General features: G+C 42.5%; 1 protein-coding gene across 1 annotated transcript in view; it reads left to right on the top strand.

The window, feature by feature from the left end:
- Positions 1 to 15,641, top strand: part of PKD2 (polycystin 2, transient receptor potential cation channel) — a 226,531-nt gene extending 210,890 nt beyond the window's left edge. The window contains exons 14-16 of the mRNA XM_086961972.1: positions 4,633 to 4,780; positions 7,759 to 11,720; positions 14,696 to 15,641. Coding sequence (XP_086818098.1) covers positions 4,633 to 4,780; positions 7,759 to 8,016 — 406 coding nt within the window. The 3' untranslated portion in view covers positions 8,017 to 11,720; positions 14,696 to 15,641. The remainder of the gene's footprint in view (positions 1 to 4,632; positions 4,781 to 7,758; positions 11,721 to 14,695) is intronic.
- Positions 15,642 to 16,291: the final 650 nt, after the last annotated feature.

The raw sequence follows: 16,291 nt of genomic DNA, 5'->3' as shown, positions 1-16,291 counted from the left end.
TTGAATCACGTATTCATAAGGCAAACAATGAGCTAAACGTATAATGAAAATCCAAGGGGAAAGGTACAATAACCCAGTTTAAGAAAATCTCCCAATATCCAAGTGCGGATTCGACCCGCATCTTAATCAACACATACCTGTACGCGCTTGACTCAGCGAAATGACAGCCTGGCCCGAGTAACGTTGCCTAGATAAGGACGGGCTCCATAACGTTCATGCGACGTGCGCGTAGTGAGTAGTCACTAGTACTGACCCATTATGTATCGGAAAACTCAGACCTAAGCAAGACGTGGGTAGGCGAAAACTGCATCAATATTGCAGGGATCCTTGAGATCTTAAGAAGAAAAGATTTGAGAACTTAGCCATGGATGTGCACATGGTGACATTGTAAATCCTTGATGGGAACGGATGACAGGAAAAGCTATGCACCTCAAGTGGGGCAACGTAAGGTGTGTCCTCGTCATGGGAGCATTTGTAGCAATAAATCGAAGGCTATTACTGGAAACGTGGCTAGATGTGATAGGAGTGCATACATGGATCTAATGAAACAACGAGTCTGACTGACTTCTTTTCTCAATTACCAATCAATCAATACAAGTCTTGGACATTTAGTGTCTAATCGATTAAGAGGTGGGGCGGGGTGAGCCCGTCCTTTTCAGTATATAGTGTGCTGTTCCTGTGGATTGCATATTTTACATACACTAGTATTGAAAACGCATTTACAATGGCAGCTGGAAAGAAAAACATAGTGTATGCAAAGTTGCTTTATGAAGAAACAGTTTGGCCGTAAGTCTGTATTACTCAAACTATCCCTTGGGTACGATCAATATAAATGTGGCCCATTTTATGTCTAATTGATAACGGACAGTGCAGTAACAATGACAATTGGAGAGTAAAAGCATTGCATGTGGAAAATTGTATTATGGAGAAACCGTTTTCGTATGCTAGGAACGGGCCCAAATCAAGTTGGTTGAGAGCAGTATTAAGGCAAATGCGATTATGCATGATGTTGTTACAATGATAGCAAGATCGCTCATCTTTTTGCTGTACCCTGTACACAGACTGATAGTGTGTAGCCCAAAACAAAGGTTACAGTGGCTACTCATTGCTCAGACATGATAGTTGTTCATTTGTAGTGTCTAGTTCGTTCAGCCCATCAAATCACCACCCCTGATTCACAGGGTAACCTTTTCTAATACCACCCACTTGATTGATTCGGGTTGGTGTCCTAGTGTCTGAAAGTGATCTACCAGGGGTGCCCCCACTGTGCCACATCTGATCCTACTACAGTGCTGTAATATCCGTGCCTTTTTCTTTCTGTCGTGTCTGACCTACATATATCTTCTCACATGGGCATAGGATAGCGTAAATCACGCCTGTAATATTACAGTTGGTATGTGCATGTAGGTCAATCGTGTGTTGTTTAAAACGGAACTGTTTGGTTTCGATAGTCCGTTTAAGGGCTTTGCAATGCCCACACTTAAAATGTCCAACAATCTCTGTTAGGTGCCACACTGTTTGGATAGTAGGTTGGGGAGGTACCTCGAGGAGTACTCGTACTACATCGTATTTTACATTCTTACCCTTTTTGAAGGAGTGCATAGGGAGGTTGGGTATCTCCAGATCATCGGAGATGAGTTTCCAGTGTCCGTTAATGATTTGTTTAATCTCATTGCTGCAAGTGCTGAATGTTGTGACGCATATCATCCTGTCAAAGGTGTCCGTAGGGCCTTGCTTGGGTGTCAATAGGGATTCTCTCTGGTTAAACCATGCTCTTTTTCTAGCACGTTTAACCATCCTCCTAGGATAATCACGCTCCACCAGTCGGTTGATGAGGTCCTCAGATTCTCTGAAGTATTCTTCCTTGTGGGAGCAGTTCCTCCGAATCCTCAAGAGGGATGAAGCATTTCAAGGACCCAATCAAGTCGAGAGAATTAGCAGGGGAAACAGTAATCCCACTTTCCACAAGTGTGGAGGTACCATTACAAGCTTTCCTCTGTAAATGTTTGCATTCTCCAATCTTATCTAGATACTTTTCCAAACCAATGTGAAAGTAATAGTTGTTTGAGTCAAATCAAGAAACAGCTATGCTCCGACCTCATGGGACTGAAAACATGAGCGTAAATGAATAATTTTTGCTTTTGCTGTCGAGTCGAGGAAGCTCATGCCAAACTCGAAAACGACCTCAAGTTATGCAAAATACCTTGTTTCAGAATGAAGATGACTCTTGACAAGGGGAGACTCTGGGACAGGGAGCAGTCAAACTGAAAGGCCCGGGATCAACACATCTTAAAAGGCACACTTACAGGTATTGTGGGTCTCAAACCCCAACATTTGTACAGGGTTTGCACTGCTGGGAAGACCTCCTCTACCTAGACCTCGGGTTGGCAATCACCACCCATGTACAAGACTGGACATTGAGCTCTATAAAAACTGCACAGAACAGTTGCTGTGCTTTAAAGATGAGTACATTTTGGCTCAGTAAAGTGTGGCAGTAAAAAAATGCTGTAGTCTGGCCATATTTTCTTTTCTGTCTTTACATAAGTGGGTAAAGTGCATAACCACCAGGTGGACGCTTAACAGTACTTCAGAGGAAACAGTTCCATATACTCTAAATTTCCCTACTAGAGAAACCACATTTAACCCCTTCACTGCGGCAGCTATTCCGCCGCAGTGCTAAGGGGGCGGAGCGAAGAGCGGCGGGCGCATGTTGGTGACGGAACAGCTCCGTCACCAGCCGCGGTTGCGCTGTGCTTATGACGGAGCGGTTCCGTCACGGCCCCTCCCGCTCAATAGAACGTTCAGCGCAAGCGCTGAATCCGCGCCGCGCAGGCGTTCCGACGGGGCCGTGATGGAACCGCTCAGTCATCAGCACAGCGCGACCGCGGCTGATGACGGAGTGGTTCCGTCACCAGCAGTGGAGGAGTTAAAGAAAATGTTTACGTTGGCTTTGTAGTTTAGCTTGAATCACCTCCACATTTCCATACCATAATAATCCACATCACCCGTTGTCATATTTTTCAAACTTTCCTATGAAACAGCAGGGATTCAAAATGAGTTTTGGATGGCATTAAAAACAGGCATTTGCAATGCAATAGGTCTTGCATTTACACGAGTTTAAGCTTTTGGCATTGTAAATGACAATGCTTTTTATTTATGTTTTAAAAACTAAAACTAAAATAGAAGGCATGGTCATTTGAAATGTCAGTAGCTCAAACACGCGTAAATGGTATACCTATTGCATTGCAAATGCTTATTTAGGTAAAAGTGCCTGCCTTTCACCACAACAGAACCAAGCCTCGCTTGACGTGCCTGGCTGTAGCCCCGCTGTACCCCTCATTCAGAAGAAAACAGCAAATTAATTAAATAACCAAGCAAGGCTGCTAAAGAGAGCAGACCGCGCGGCTAATTTATTAAATAAACAAGTGCAGCCTCAAAAGTTAAAGCGGACCGCGCTGCAAATAAAAAAATAAAAATAAACAAATAGTGCTGTTAGCCATGATAAAACAGACTGTGTGCCATGACCTGTAAACGGTCCAGTCCTTATAGGCGGTAACAAATGGAGACAAGGAGGGACTTAAAAATCTATTTACCAATCAGAAGCCAGCATTTAAGAAGGACAATGACACAAAGCCAATGACAAATATGAGTGGAGAGTGGACGAGGCTTTCCACAGCATACCCTGCTACAGCATTCGACCTAAAAATGGAGCACACAGCTATCACAATTCCAAGCCGAAACGTAGTCTAAACAAAAACAGCTGAGGTAAATGCAGTGTATTGTGTGTGTTTGTGGATGCAGCAGGCTTTCTATGAAGTATCTTCCAAAACAACGCATTCATGATTAGGCCTGCAATGTTCAAGAAGACCATAACTATAAACACCTTTAGCAAACAACTGCTCAGTAGGAGAAAAATAAGGTAGATTACGTAAATGTGGAGGACAGAATCATGAAACTGAATAAAACAAATTTGAGGGGAGACATAATGTGGTGACAGTAAGATTGGTAATGGGAAATATGACACCCAAATAAGAGACCAACTGGAAACCTGACCTGCATAATAGTCGTGAGGGAAAATTCCTCACAGCTGGGATATTCAAGAAGACCATTTAATTACTGAGAAAATAAAAACACTGGGAGCCAAAATCTTAATTCCATGCCGACAGAAGACACTCAAAGAAGGTTCCAATAAAAAGAGGCTGTTCCCTTTGCGCACAGTGGATTTTATTTATTTATGTAGCAGTCGTACAGAGCACTCATGCACTAACAATAGCAATAGGGTGTTCTAAATAGTAACAAGTCGGTTCAATATATCTTAACCATAAATTGATACTTGTGGCGAGGCCTTGGACACAGGTGTGTTTTGGGACCAGACTTATTCATAAGCTTATGTAAAATGAACAGCTCGTTTACCTGGGGTGCAAGCATGGTGTCATAGGGGGGATTGTCGGTGACCTCTTTGAGGGAAAGGTCAAGGTCAACTCCTATTTCAACATCTTCCTTCACAGTCACCAGAACAAAAACATTTCAGGAAGCTGCTTTCTGTATGGGGAGTCTTGTTCATAGTCCTCTCCTGAAAGATGCTACACAAATATTTATTTTGAAGCAGGTCTTTGGTTTTTTACCTTGCAGTCTCGTCAGACGGGTGGATCGCATGGAGCACTCTATTGGAAGTATCGTCTCCAAAATAGATGCTGTGATTGTAAAATTGGAAGCAATGGAGAGGGCCAAGCTGAAAAGGAGAGATGTGCTGGGCAGACTGCTTGATGGGGTGACAGAGGTGAGAGTCTCAGTTTATCTAGTGGAAGTGCAGATCTTTACACCCAAATCTGTTTATCTGCTTCACAGACTCCTTAAAACAGGTTCATGAGGTGGCCACAACAACGGTATGGAGCGCGTCATCTTGAGAAAAAAATGTCCAGGTGTTAAACAGACAGCTGCAAACTGCGCATACATTTTCAGTTAATCAGTTGACTTTTACCCTCCCTTTCAGCTTAGTATTCTGTCCCCTGTATTCCATGTGACTTTGCACTCAACATACTCTTCCAGTGACCTATCTCCCATCACTGACTTTTGCTGAAGGGCAGGTACTTGCTCTACAAATATAAAATACCTTACCATTTGTCCATTTTCAGATGGTCTGTGGCTCAGAGTTACACAGTATGTTGGCCATAAGTTGCTAACTGACAGACATGTCTATTATAGTTATTATGAATTTAATTTTCACTTTTTTTGTCTTTAAACTGTATAAACTTCCAGTGATATTCTCCTTAGAAGGCAAAATCTGCACACAGGTTGCGTGCTCTCTGTAGGAATATTGGGAATTACTTGTACTTTTCTACTCTTGTGTTAGTTACATTTGTTTTACCACATGTGCGCAAACAATTTACCATTTAATTGCCTAGCTGGGCGTGAATAAAACAAGAATATTTTACCTTACCGACATCAGACGTGGCACTATGTAAAAAAAAAAAAGAAAAAACTGGTGAAAAATATGACTGGTTATGCAGCACTTTTTAGCCAGTGTTTCAAAATATTTTTGTATGTACTTACTTTTTAGTGATGCTTTTAGTAGCCATTAACAGCCAAGCACTCCAGAGTCATATTTAATACCTTGAGCCAAACATCGCGTTTTAGTAAAGTGCATTTAGCATGGCTGGCTGATGGAATCGGTGCAGAAAAAACAGTAAAACTAAAAAATATATATTGTGCTACGTTTTATGCTTGTTATTTCTCAATCCCGAGGGCACACATCCTTCTACTCATGCATTGCAAAGATGTTTGTACAGAAAACCGGGCAAAAATATAGGTGCAGCGAGTAACAAAGACCCAGCAAAGCGTTCTGCAGTTGCACAGCACAAAATTATTTCTAACTCTTTTGACTGGTTTAAAAACGAAATCGAATGTGCATGGGAACAATGTCTTCTCCAGAAACTACAGGCTTCAAACCAAGTTCTGACTGCAGAAAACTGTGTCAGTTTCTGACCTACTCCAGGTATCTTTGGTGTTTGGGCTTTTGGCATTACTCCAAGTCTTGGGATGAGTGGGCCCTCATGCACTCATAGGCGATCCAGAATCGTACAGCTGTACATCACAAACCACAGAAAGCAGTCACATGCCTCGAGTAAGTCCTGCTGTTGCTACGGGTCAAAGGTCCAGACCCATCTCTGCTGCCAAGTCCACTTCTCCATAAGAAGTCTTCTTTGTTGTCGAAGTCTTCCAGTATGTCTAAGTTCATGCAGAAACATAAGCTGACGAAGCGGGATTAGACCCCCATCCCTCCGCTCTATATCTGCCAATTCCACAGCTGATCTCAATATGTCCCAAGTTGCCTGTACAGTTGGCAGTGCAGCAGGTCAAGGCCTTGCTGCATATCTTTGGCACTCTTTCAGTTTCCTCTGATGTACCTTCCCGCACCAGGAAACGCAGTTGAATTGTCACCAGTGGATCCATCCTCTGTGTGGTTTGAATCCCCAGCGAGTTCATCACTGACTCTGGTGCAGACTTCCATACGTGTGCAAGACCCACGTTGGTCCCTCCTGGTTGACTGAGCGTTTATGCACGAGTAACTGCTGTCTGTCCAACACCGGTGCTGACACAGGAGGAGAATCAAATAACACTATCACTTCGTCCCATCTACGGTTGTGCTACAAATCTGCTATGCGCACCTAGTCCCCACACTACCGGAGTCTTCTCCCATACCTCCACTACTGCAGAGACACCCTCAGCGGCTCCATTGTCTTTTTATTCCAACTCTAACCAGAGTTAGTTGCCTATTGGAGTTTAAGATGATGGGGATGGGGATGATTTACTCTGCCCCCTGCCCTTTCCTTTCTATATAATGACAAACTTTACATGGACTTAGAGGAGGGCAACAGGCTTGATAGTTCCCCTAATAAAGGGCTGAAATCACCTTTTGCGCCTCTAACGAAGGAGAGTGCCCCATTTGCTGTGGTAATACAACGAGCGACTGAGGTCCTAGACCTTCAACTGCCTTATGGTGAACTCAAGACAAATGTCTACAAGGACGTTTTGCAACCTGGGCCAGCCTTCTCGGAGACCATGCTTCTGTTCAATGAAGCCCTTACTTTGTCTTATTATCATATATATCCTGCCAATAAGCTAAAGTGGAACATTTCCTAAATATCTATACGCACTGTCTCTGGTTTAATGTGTCTTGCAAATAACCTAAGAGCCCATAATGTTCTTGTAATGTTAGTCCCTTACTGTTCTACCAGATCTACACCTTTAGCATTGTGGGGCTATTTCTCTGATAATCATCAGTGTTGAAATAACACCTAGACTCTACCTCCTAATCCCAAAACGACCCATTCTTTAGGGGATGGACCACTGCTGAAGAAGTATTACAAAAAGTCACATCATTTGCAATAACAGAAATGTTAATTTGTTGCATCTACATTCATGATTAGAGGTGTCCTAATTTAAAAAGTAAACTATTAAGGGGCGGTCTCCAGGTAACACAAATAGAGTGAAGCAATATGTGGTGTCTCTGTAGAGTGCCACTAGAGATGGAGAAATTGAAACCACTTGAAATATACTTTTTTAAATGTATGCAACAAGAATTCTTCATCCAAATGTATGTGTATGTTTGCTGTGTCACGCTTTGTAAACATTTTGCTTTGAACACTTTTATGAAGATATTTATTGTGCATATTGATTGGGTAATAGTACTTTATTATTTCCAGATTCTCAAAGGCCCCTTTTGTATGTAAACATGAGCATGTCTCTGAATTTCAGGATGAAAGGCTTGGTCGTGACAATGAAATCCACCGTGACCAAATGGAGCGGTTGGTGAGGGAGGAGTTAGAGCGCTGGGAATCTGATGACACCGCCTCCCAGATGAGCCATCGCTTGGGGACACCGCTTGGAATCAATGGCCAGCCCCGTCCAAGGAGCTCACGCCCTCCCTCACCTCAGTCCACGGAAGGCATTGATGGAGGAGGGGCAGGCGGAAGAGGAAGTGCTGGAGGAAATGGGGGAGGCAGCCACGTGTAACCAATGGCTCTTACACATTATGTAAACAAAGGAAAGTGCTTAACGTAAGCTGTAAATACCCTATTTATGTGTCAAAATCAGTCTTCTGGTTGCAGTGACCAAACATCACCTGTCTGTAGTCTTCTCAGATGTAATTTATTTTTGTTTCCAGTTTTCACAGCCCAGTGATCATGAATATTTATCCCTTCAAGAAACGGTGCTTAGATAATGTGCCCATAAGAGAATCGGACAGGTTATAGATCACTATGTTTATGCAAGTGTGTGTACATGATTAATTGGTAACCTTTGTTGTTGAGATAATTCACAAATTCATATTTGGGATTCATGTTCCACAAATGTTCAGACAAAAACATAGCTCAAAGGGGTAAACAAGCATTGATGATCATGGCTTGTAGTTGCAAAGTCAATAACTGTGTTTAAAGAGGCACACGTATTCTATTCAAGAAAAAAACTGTGGCCTCAAATCTCTGCTTTCTGCAGTTCACAGTTGCCCTTTGATAAACCCATTCCTAGTCGAAGCAAATTAAAAAAAAAATATGGCGATGAAAATAAAGTCTTAGACAAAAGATAAGTAGACATCATTTTATGCACTGGAGCCTTGAGAGTTGATAGTATTCACATATTTTTCTGTTTTATTTTAGATCATATGCCTTCCTTATAACTCAATATCTTTCCTTAATGTATGCATATCCATGTTTAACAGTGTTACGAGTCACTGGCACATATTATTTACAAACATATTCCTAAAACAACTCTGTAAATGACACACTTCACCGGTAGAGGTCTAACCATGTCATATGGGTATGGCAGGAAGGAAAATTGTTTATATCTATCCAGAACACAGCCTGAGAGTAGTGAAGTATTGAAACTCTCTCTGCCCAGTGGTACTTATAATAGTGAAATGAACCAATCGCCACCTAGGTATTCTTCGCAATTTAATGGCTCTCCCACAGATATCTCACAAAGACTAATTTAGGATATTGATTCATTCACAACCACTACTAGCTCTTTTTTAAAGATATCCTCTTTCCACTATATGAAAAAGAGGACTATCCCAGGATCAGAATTCTGCATAGTTAAACTGTTTTTGAAAGTTTTATAAATATGAAACAAAGTGAATTATACAGTAATAAATTCACTAACACATTAAGGGCAGAAAAAGGTTTCAGCAATTTAACCCAGAGTTCAACCCCTATAGCTATGGCACAGAGCAGACTGACCCAAATTGGAAAAATGTGCAAATCATTTATAAGTACCAAAATAGTTTGTCAAAAACACAACACAAAAGAAATCCCACCCCAATTTACATATATATATATATATATATATATATATATATATAGAGAGAGACAAATGTAATCAGGAAAATGACACCGAATTCACAAAAATACAAAAAGGGAAACCGAAGATATGAGTTCTTGAAGTTATAAGCAAAACATGGCAAGAAAAATAAAGTGTCAATGGTCACAGTAGACCAATACCAAGGTGTAATTTCACGCTCACCGCAATGGAGCCTGGGTCAGATACACCAAATGAAATGGTCCTGGTGGAAGTCTGAAAATCAATTAGTCATAAAAGTGTGAGTCCCACTTCAGAAAAGGACTTAGTCACTTTTTGAGAAGAAAAATCCTTCCACCTCAATGGAAGCGAAGTCTGGATACCTGAAGCAGGTTGGTCCTGCTGATGCTTTGGAGATTTCTTACTGAAAATGTTCTAGTCCCAATGCAGAATGGGACTTAGTTGTTTTTTCGGAGTTGCAGAGGTTTTTGAAGGAATGCAGCTGAAATCTAATCCAAAGCTGTGGAGAGTCAGATACTTTTTCTGGTGATTCCCGTTGAACCTCTGGAGGAAATATTTCAAAACTTTCCATACTTTCTTCTGGTTCCCAAACAACCATAAGAGTGCACTTCTAAGGCCCCCAGGACCGCAAGAGATGCACTTAGAGATTTGCATGGTGTCAGCTAGAGCCCAACAGCAGGGTCCAGTTCGTATCCAATTGCTGTTGATCAGCTGGGCACTTCATAAAAAGGGCCTTTGAAGCTTCTTGCATCCCTGTAGCCACACAGGACGTCTGCCAACTGAGCCTTGGAATCCACTTCTTTATTCTGGGTACAAGAGGGAGAGGTCAGGCCATTCAGGTCTCCCCCACTGGTCTTAAACAGAAGGTGTAGTCCTTCATCTGTTCTCCTACAGGTCCAGAGAGTGTCTGAAGAGGATGCCTTGGGGTGCCACATTTATGCTTGGCACCAGGTAGTGGTTGAGGGTAACTACTCTCTGTTCCCTAACCAATAGTGTGAAAGTTCTCAGGGCCAACTCTACCCCTTTTGCATCGGTTCCTATTTCCCCTACTCCAAATAATCCCACAGTGCGCTTTATTTCCAAAATAGGGAACCCTTCCCCCTTATGCGGTGCTTGTGTGCCCACCCAGAGGCATGGCCAGTTTAATAAGTTGTCCACTTCTTTGTGGTCACTCAAAACTGGTTCTGGGGTAGCTTTCCTGCTACTGAGTTTGGACCCAGCCTGACTCTGTCGGACAAAGGCTGGAACCTTTCCAGGTGTGAATTGGCATTTACTTGTGGCAAGGAAGGACCTTTTGAAGTTAATTAAGTTCCTGGGCCCACACCAACTGGTCTTCCTTTCCGGGAAAGAAAACACCTTCACACTCCCCTGTAAAATTGTCTCAGCTATGGGAACAGTTTTCACATACCATTAATTTTGTGTGCTTCATTGAGAGCTGCTTGAAAGCAAATGCAGATTAGCTTTCAAGATTATCAAGCAGGTAAAAGGTAATTTTCTTAAACTTATTTACCTAAATATTTATAAAAAAATTTATGTCCCCATTGAATTGGGTTTTTAATAAATACTAAAAAGAGTGGTTGAATTATTTTGCTAGCTGGTCCCCACACGATAATAAGTTTAACCTGTACTGCAGTTTTCTCACATTACAGCCAGGGCCTTTCCTCAGTGGAAATATCTTCTGGGGCCATGTCACTCTAGGGCCATCATAAAATTATATTTTTACCAGTCAACTTTTAAACATTGTGCACTCTAGCTTGTCTACTAAAAGGCCTCCACAGACGTGGCTTATTTTTCAAAAGGAAGGTGTTCCCCTTGTTAAAATGTTTATTTTGACTGGTCAGGCCGCAGATTTAAACTGTAGCAGTCAGACTTCAAGACTAGGCCTGAAGCCATGTTTTCCTTGTCACATTAGTGGATGGCACAATATGTGCTACAGTCACAGGTGACATTTAAGTTCCCATGACACGGGTGTAGCTTCTACATTATATAATATGGCCTTATAGGAGAGTTAAATACGCCATTCATAACTAAGCCAATATTGCCTTTTCTGGTACCCTACGCTGCATAAATCAAAACTGATTATCGTGCATGATCATTTCCTACGGTCTTCATGAATGATAAACAATTAGCATTGCCAATATCTTGTACTAAAAATTTAGATAATACTTTTTTTTAAAGTGAAGATATTGCTTGGAGGTAGAGCACATAGAATACTGAATGTATAATCTTACAGAGGACAAATGTGACTTGCGCACAAACTGCTTTCATTGCTGCCAAGAGGTTTAGTGCTATGTGTAGCACCATTAACCAATCCTGCCACTTCAGCCAAAAATACAAAGTTAAAAGGTCAAGTCTCAAAGACTTGTGGGGGAGGGAGACCCTTGGAAGAGTTTGTATTTTTTTAGGTCTCGCGACCTATCGATGTGCGCAAGCGCATCGAGCGGAGCGAGAATTCATGTGGCGAAAACATCTTCAAACCAAAGGGCTTTCAGCCCCGCGGTTTTCATGAAGTTCACGTAAACATGCACGCGCATCGCATGCAAGCCCAGCCTCTCCCGCCCCCATCCGGCATCAGGCTTCTCCTCCCCTAGCGGCACTCCTCCCACACCAGCAACTCCCCCCTCCCACACCAGCACCTCCCCTCTCTCTCCACGCAATCACAGCCTCCCCCTCCCACACCAGCACCTCCCCCCTCCCACACCAGCACCTCCCCTCTCTTTCCACGCAATCACAGCCTCCCCCTCCCACACCAGCACCTCCCCTCTCTCTCCACGCAATCACAGCCTCCCCCTCCCACACCAGCACCTCCCCTCTCTCTCCACGCAATCACAGCCATGCCGCACTGCCGAGCCTGGGCTTTTCCAGCTCTTCCCTCCCACTCTCTCACTCTCCCGCCCCAACCCGACTTGTTCTTGTTCTGAATGCTATAAACTCAGTGCTGTGCTGGTTGCTCGCTGTTGCACTGCTGCCAGAACTAGCATTTTCAGATCAAAGAGTTTTTGCAGCACACACAACTGATGTGGTCGCAGGGACTTCATTAACTGCAGATGTACGAAGCGCCGAGCCAACTGCACAGAAAGAGCCAGTCTCTTTGAATAACAGTCAAAAAGAGCCACAAATGAAAAACAGATCCCTTGAGTCATCTGATCACCTGCAGACGAATGACCGCTTTGGTTTCAATGACCTCGTTTTTTTTTGGTTCTTGTTTGTGCGTAAATATTTGAAACCAAACAGAATACGACTTTAACCAAAACCCATTTTTTCCAGCTTGCAGGCACATTGTTTAAGCGCTTTCAATGCTTTTGGTTTCTATTACAATCAGAACTGTCCTTGCTACTGTTGCACGTGGAATGTTGTCTGCACCAGAGTGTGGGATGCAGTGTCATCAGAATGCAAAGGCTACACTGGACCTTTGCGTTCATCACTAATGTCCACCCCTTGGGTGGCTGACATGAGTGAGGGCCCACAACTTAGAGGGATGTTGTATGATACTTGCCTGGTTATTGGATGGGCATGCCCCATTCAGGAGTATCTTATAGAAGTTCTGAGCAAATGCATTAAAGCAGGAGTGCCTGGAAGAGACCGTGAGCTGAGAACGGGCACTACCGTGGAGGGCCCCACTCAGGCAAACTACATTCAGAGTGGAAGGAAGCAAAGAACTCTGGCCTTTTACGTGACCAAACAAGCACGCGCATCAGCCTCCCTCCTACTCGTACTTTCAGTTTCTCCCGCCCCCATCCGGCCTCTCTCCAAGCGCATCGCGCTTTCGCACACAGGCATTCCGCCTGCCACACTTCTCCTCCCTCGCATTCCCGCCCCCCCCCCACCAGGCTCTCCCGCCCCTATCCGGCTTGTTTCCTTTATCGCTGTATTTTCTCTTGTATCCTCTTTCCGCTGCAATTCTCACGTATAGTTTTTCTTCTTTTTCGTTACATTCCTTTATTTTCCTTTGTGTCTCCCTTTTTCATAGGTAATCTTTCCTATCCCACTGTTCTGTCGTTCCTTTTCTCTTTCTTTCGTGTGTCTTTCTTTGATTTAAACACAGTCCCCACTCGTTAACTCAACTGCTTTGTTTAATTGTTTAACACACAGTAACTGTGTCACCGTTGACCATCTGCTCTTGAATGATGGCATGCTTGCCCAGCCCCCCTCCCAGCGCTATTTACTGTCACGTCTTTCAAGAGCCATGTGTCTCAAGTTTCGCTTTGACATATTTCCGCTTAAATGCTTGCATGTTTTCATTATACTAAGCACGAGAAAGAAGCACTCGTCGGTGTTTTCAGAAATGCACGCGCTCCCTTGGCGTGTCAGAGGTTGCTGCCTATTGTGAAACCTTACCCTCTCCTTACAGGCCAGTCCAACTTTGCGCAGTTTCTCATTAACTGCTCGCCCTCTCTTGGGGAAATATTTTGAAAATGGACTGGGCGCCCCCACCACACAGGTCAGAATTTTGTGCCTCTGTTCGCACACACTATAAGTCCAGCTCAGTAACTCCTTAAAAAAATAACACGCATGATATAAAACATCATCATGGCACGATGTCAGAGGGGATAAGGACATTATGCCTCTTTTTGCCTGACCTCCTTACGTGTCTTCCAAGAAACACAACAACTCGGCTCCGAGTTAATGGATAAAAACACGTGCAGACACACAGCTCTGGGGTTCAAAGACAGATAGGAAAAAATCCGATCAGCCTCCGGACAGGTGACACTATACAACAACACCCAACAAACGAATCCAGAAACCCAAATTGTCCCTGTGTGGACGTGTAATCAGAACACAGAAAACCTCTAAGCCGAACATTTCTACCCAAAATATGTACAATCGCCCTGTAAAGCTGCAAAAACAATGGCTGGCTCACACAACCACGCAAACGTACTGTTTAAAAGTGTAGGAGACGCATTCCTGCTACTACTGTCTGCTTTTTAACACTTATTATTCATGCGGAGGAAGCAATGTATAGATACTAATACTGCTAATTAGAACAACGTTTTTCATCATGTGTTATGCTCTTGTATTTAAGTGAAACCACAATATAAATGAACATGACTGAATTGCAGTGTGAAATTAAAAAATCTGAGATTAATCCCGTCACCCCTGCTTCACCAATGTATGTGATCCAGGGAATTTTTTGTCTCACCAAGCCGCCTTTGTATTATCACATATGACCGTCCCATCAAGCGCACGATTTCGGGGTGAGCACTGTTCAAACAAGCACTGGCGTTGCCAATAGGTCTCGCAGTAGGAAAGTTGGAGCTATTACAATTGCAAATAACAATGCCTTTTATTATTGTTTTCATTTTAAAAACATAAAGGGCTTTGTCATTTACAAAACCAATAGCTCCAACTTTCCTACTGCGAGACCTATTGGCAACGCCAGTGCTTGTTTTAATATGGAACGTAAACTTTCAACCTGAACTGAAATGGATCTCGTGGTGCAAAAATCACGTATAAATGTACTACAATTGCACATAGTCTACCTAAACCCTCAATCCAGCAGTTGAGAATCACCAAGCCACATAAGTAGGTTTGCTGTGTAAATTGGAATATTGAATCCATGTTTTTGTACAGGCAAAAGGGTTTAGGAACAGCAAAGCTCAAAAATGCAGGTTGTAGAAGTACCACTGAGCGCATCCAGTCTCCCACATCATGTATGGACTTAATAGGAATCTGCTACTAGGTCTCTGGGTTTATCTTTGCTTAATCAGCACTCTTATTTTGCACTTTCCACCACATAATCCAATATTATCAATTTTAAAACATTCTTTCGGCTTCGCAAGCTGTTGGCCAGCTGCTTCTGCTTCCACATATAGTTTTTGTTGTGTAATGCCATCTAAAAATGTTCAGTTACTTGTTTCGTTTGGCTCTGCTGATCAACCTTGATTTGCCGTGCACACTTCTTGCTGTTTTAACACCATAATCTCCATAGCAAAAGAAACCAAAACGTATATATCCTTAGGTATATTTTTTCTATGTCTGTAGCGTGTCGTTACTGTGTTTTTTAAACAAACTTCATCTTGAAGTGCAATTATGATACATGGAGTATACCATGTGGTGACAAATGTGCCCTGCAAAGTGCAGGGTCACACGAGTAAAGTTTCATTAAGGAATGTGTACACATCTAGACTTCTATAGCACTGCTACACTGTAATGCATAGGGACGACGCAATCATTTTCATTGTATCCACCACCTATGTAGTGTTTTGCTTTGTCATTCTTATTAAGAAGTATGTAACTGCTTGAGTTTTCCATGATGAACAATGGTTTATAGTTCTGTTATACGGAGCACTTTACTTCCTAATAAAGATTGCATACATGTAAATTAAGGATTATATATGTTGTATTCTGTGACCTTATTTACAGTTTGTGTGGGGTTGTGTTGTGTACATGCCTGTGAGCATTACGGATAGAGCTGGCAGATTGTCTATTACACCTCAGTTTTTCAACACGTACAATCATTTTAAGTGGTACACAGCATTTTAAGATACACTGGTTGTTTAGTGACATTTTTAACAAATGTTCTTTTTAATTGTACACATAGTTACAGGTAATGGTTGGTAGTCTGTAAAGTCCTCAAACGCATTATATGAGAAGCTTAATAAAAAAAAAGATTGAATTGACTCGCTACACGTTTGATCCTCAACATACACAGATGCAGCACGTGGGTACATCAACTGTTCTCAGTTTCTTGCATTCCTTGCAGTTGTTAGTGTTTTGAAGCTTGAATCTGGTATTGATTCACAAACCTGCTATTGATTCACAAACCTGCTTTGTTTGGACATCAGTTGTTGGTTCTGGGATTCTTTAAGTGCTTTTATTTGAAAAAACATATGTTCGAAGTGGGTTTCAGCCAAGGAGTGTCTGCAAAAATGCTCTTCTGTAACAAGGATATCACTTTGCCTTTGTTCTTGCTGAAAACAGTTTTCCACTTCTGGGTGGGTAACAGCTACATGGAGTGAAGGAAACGCAAAGCAAA

Source organism: Lissotriton vulgaris, chromosome 3_1 (assembly GCF_964263255.1).
Source record: "Lissotriton vulgaris chromosome 3_1, aLisVul1.2, whole genome shotgun sequence".
NCBI classification, from domain to species: Eukaryota; Metazoa; Chordata; class Amphibia; order Caudata; family Salamandridae; genus Lissotriton; species Lissotriton vulgaris.
This window is presented reverse-complemented; position numbering and strand designations above follow the sequence as displayed.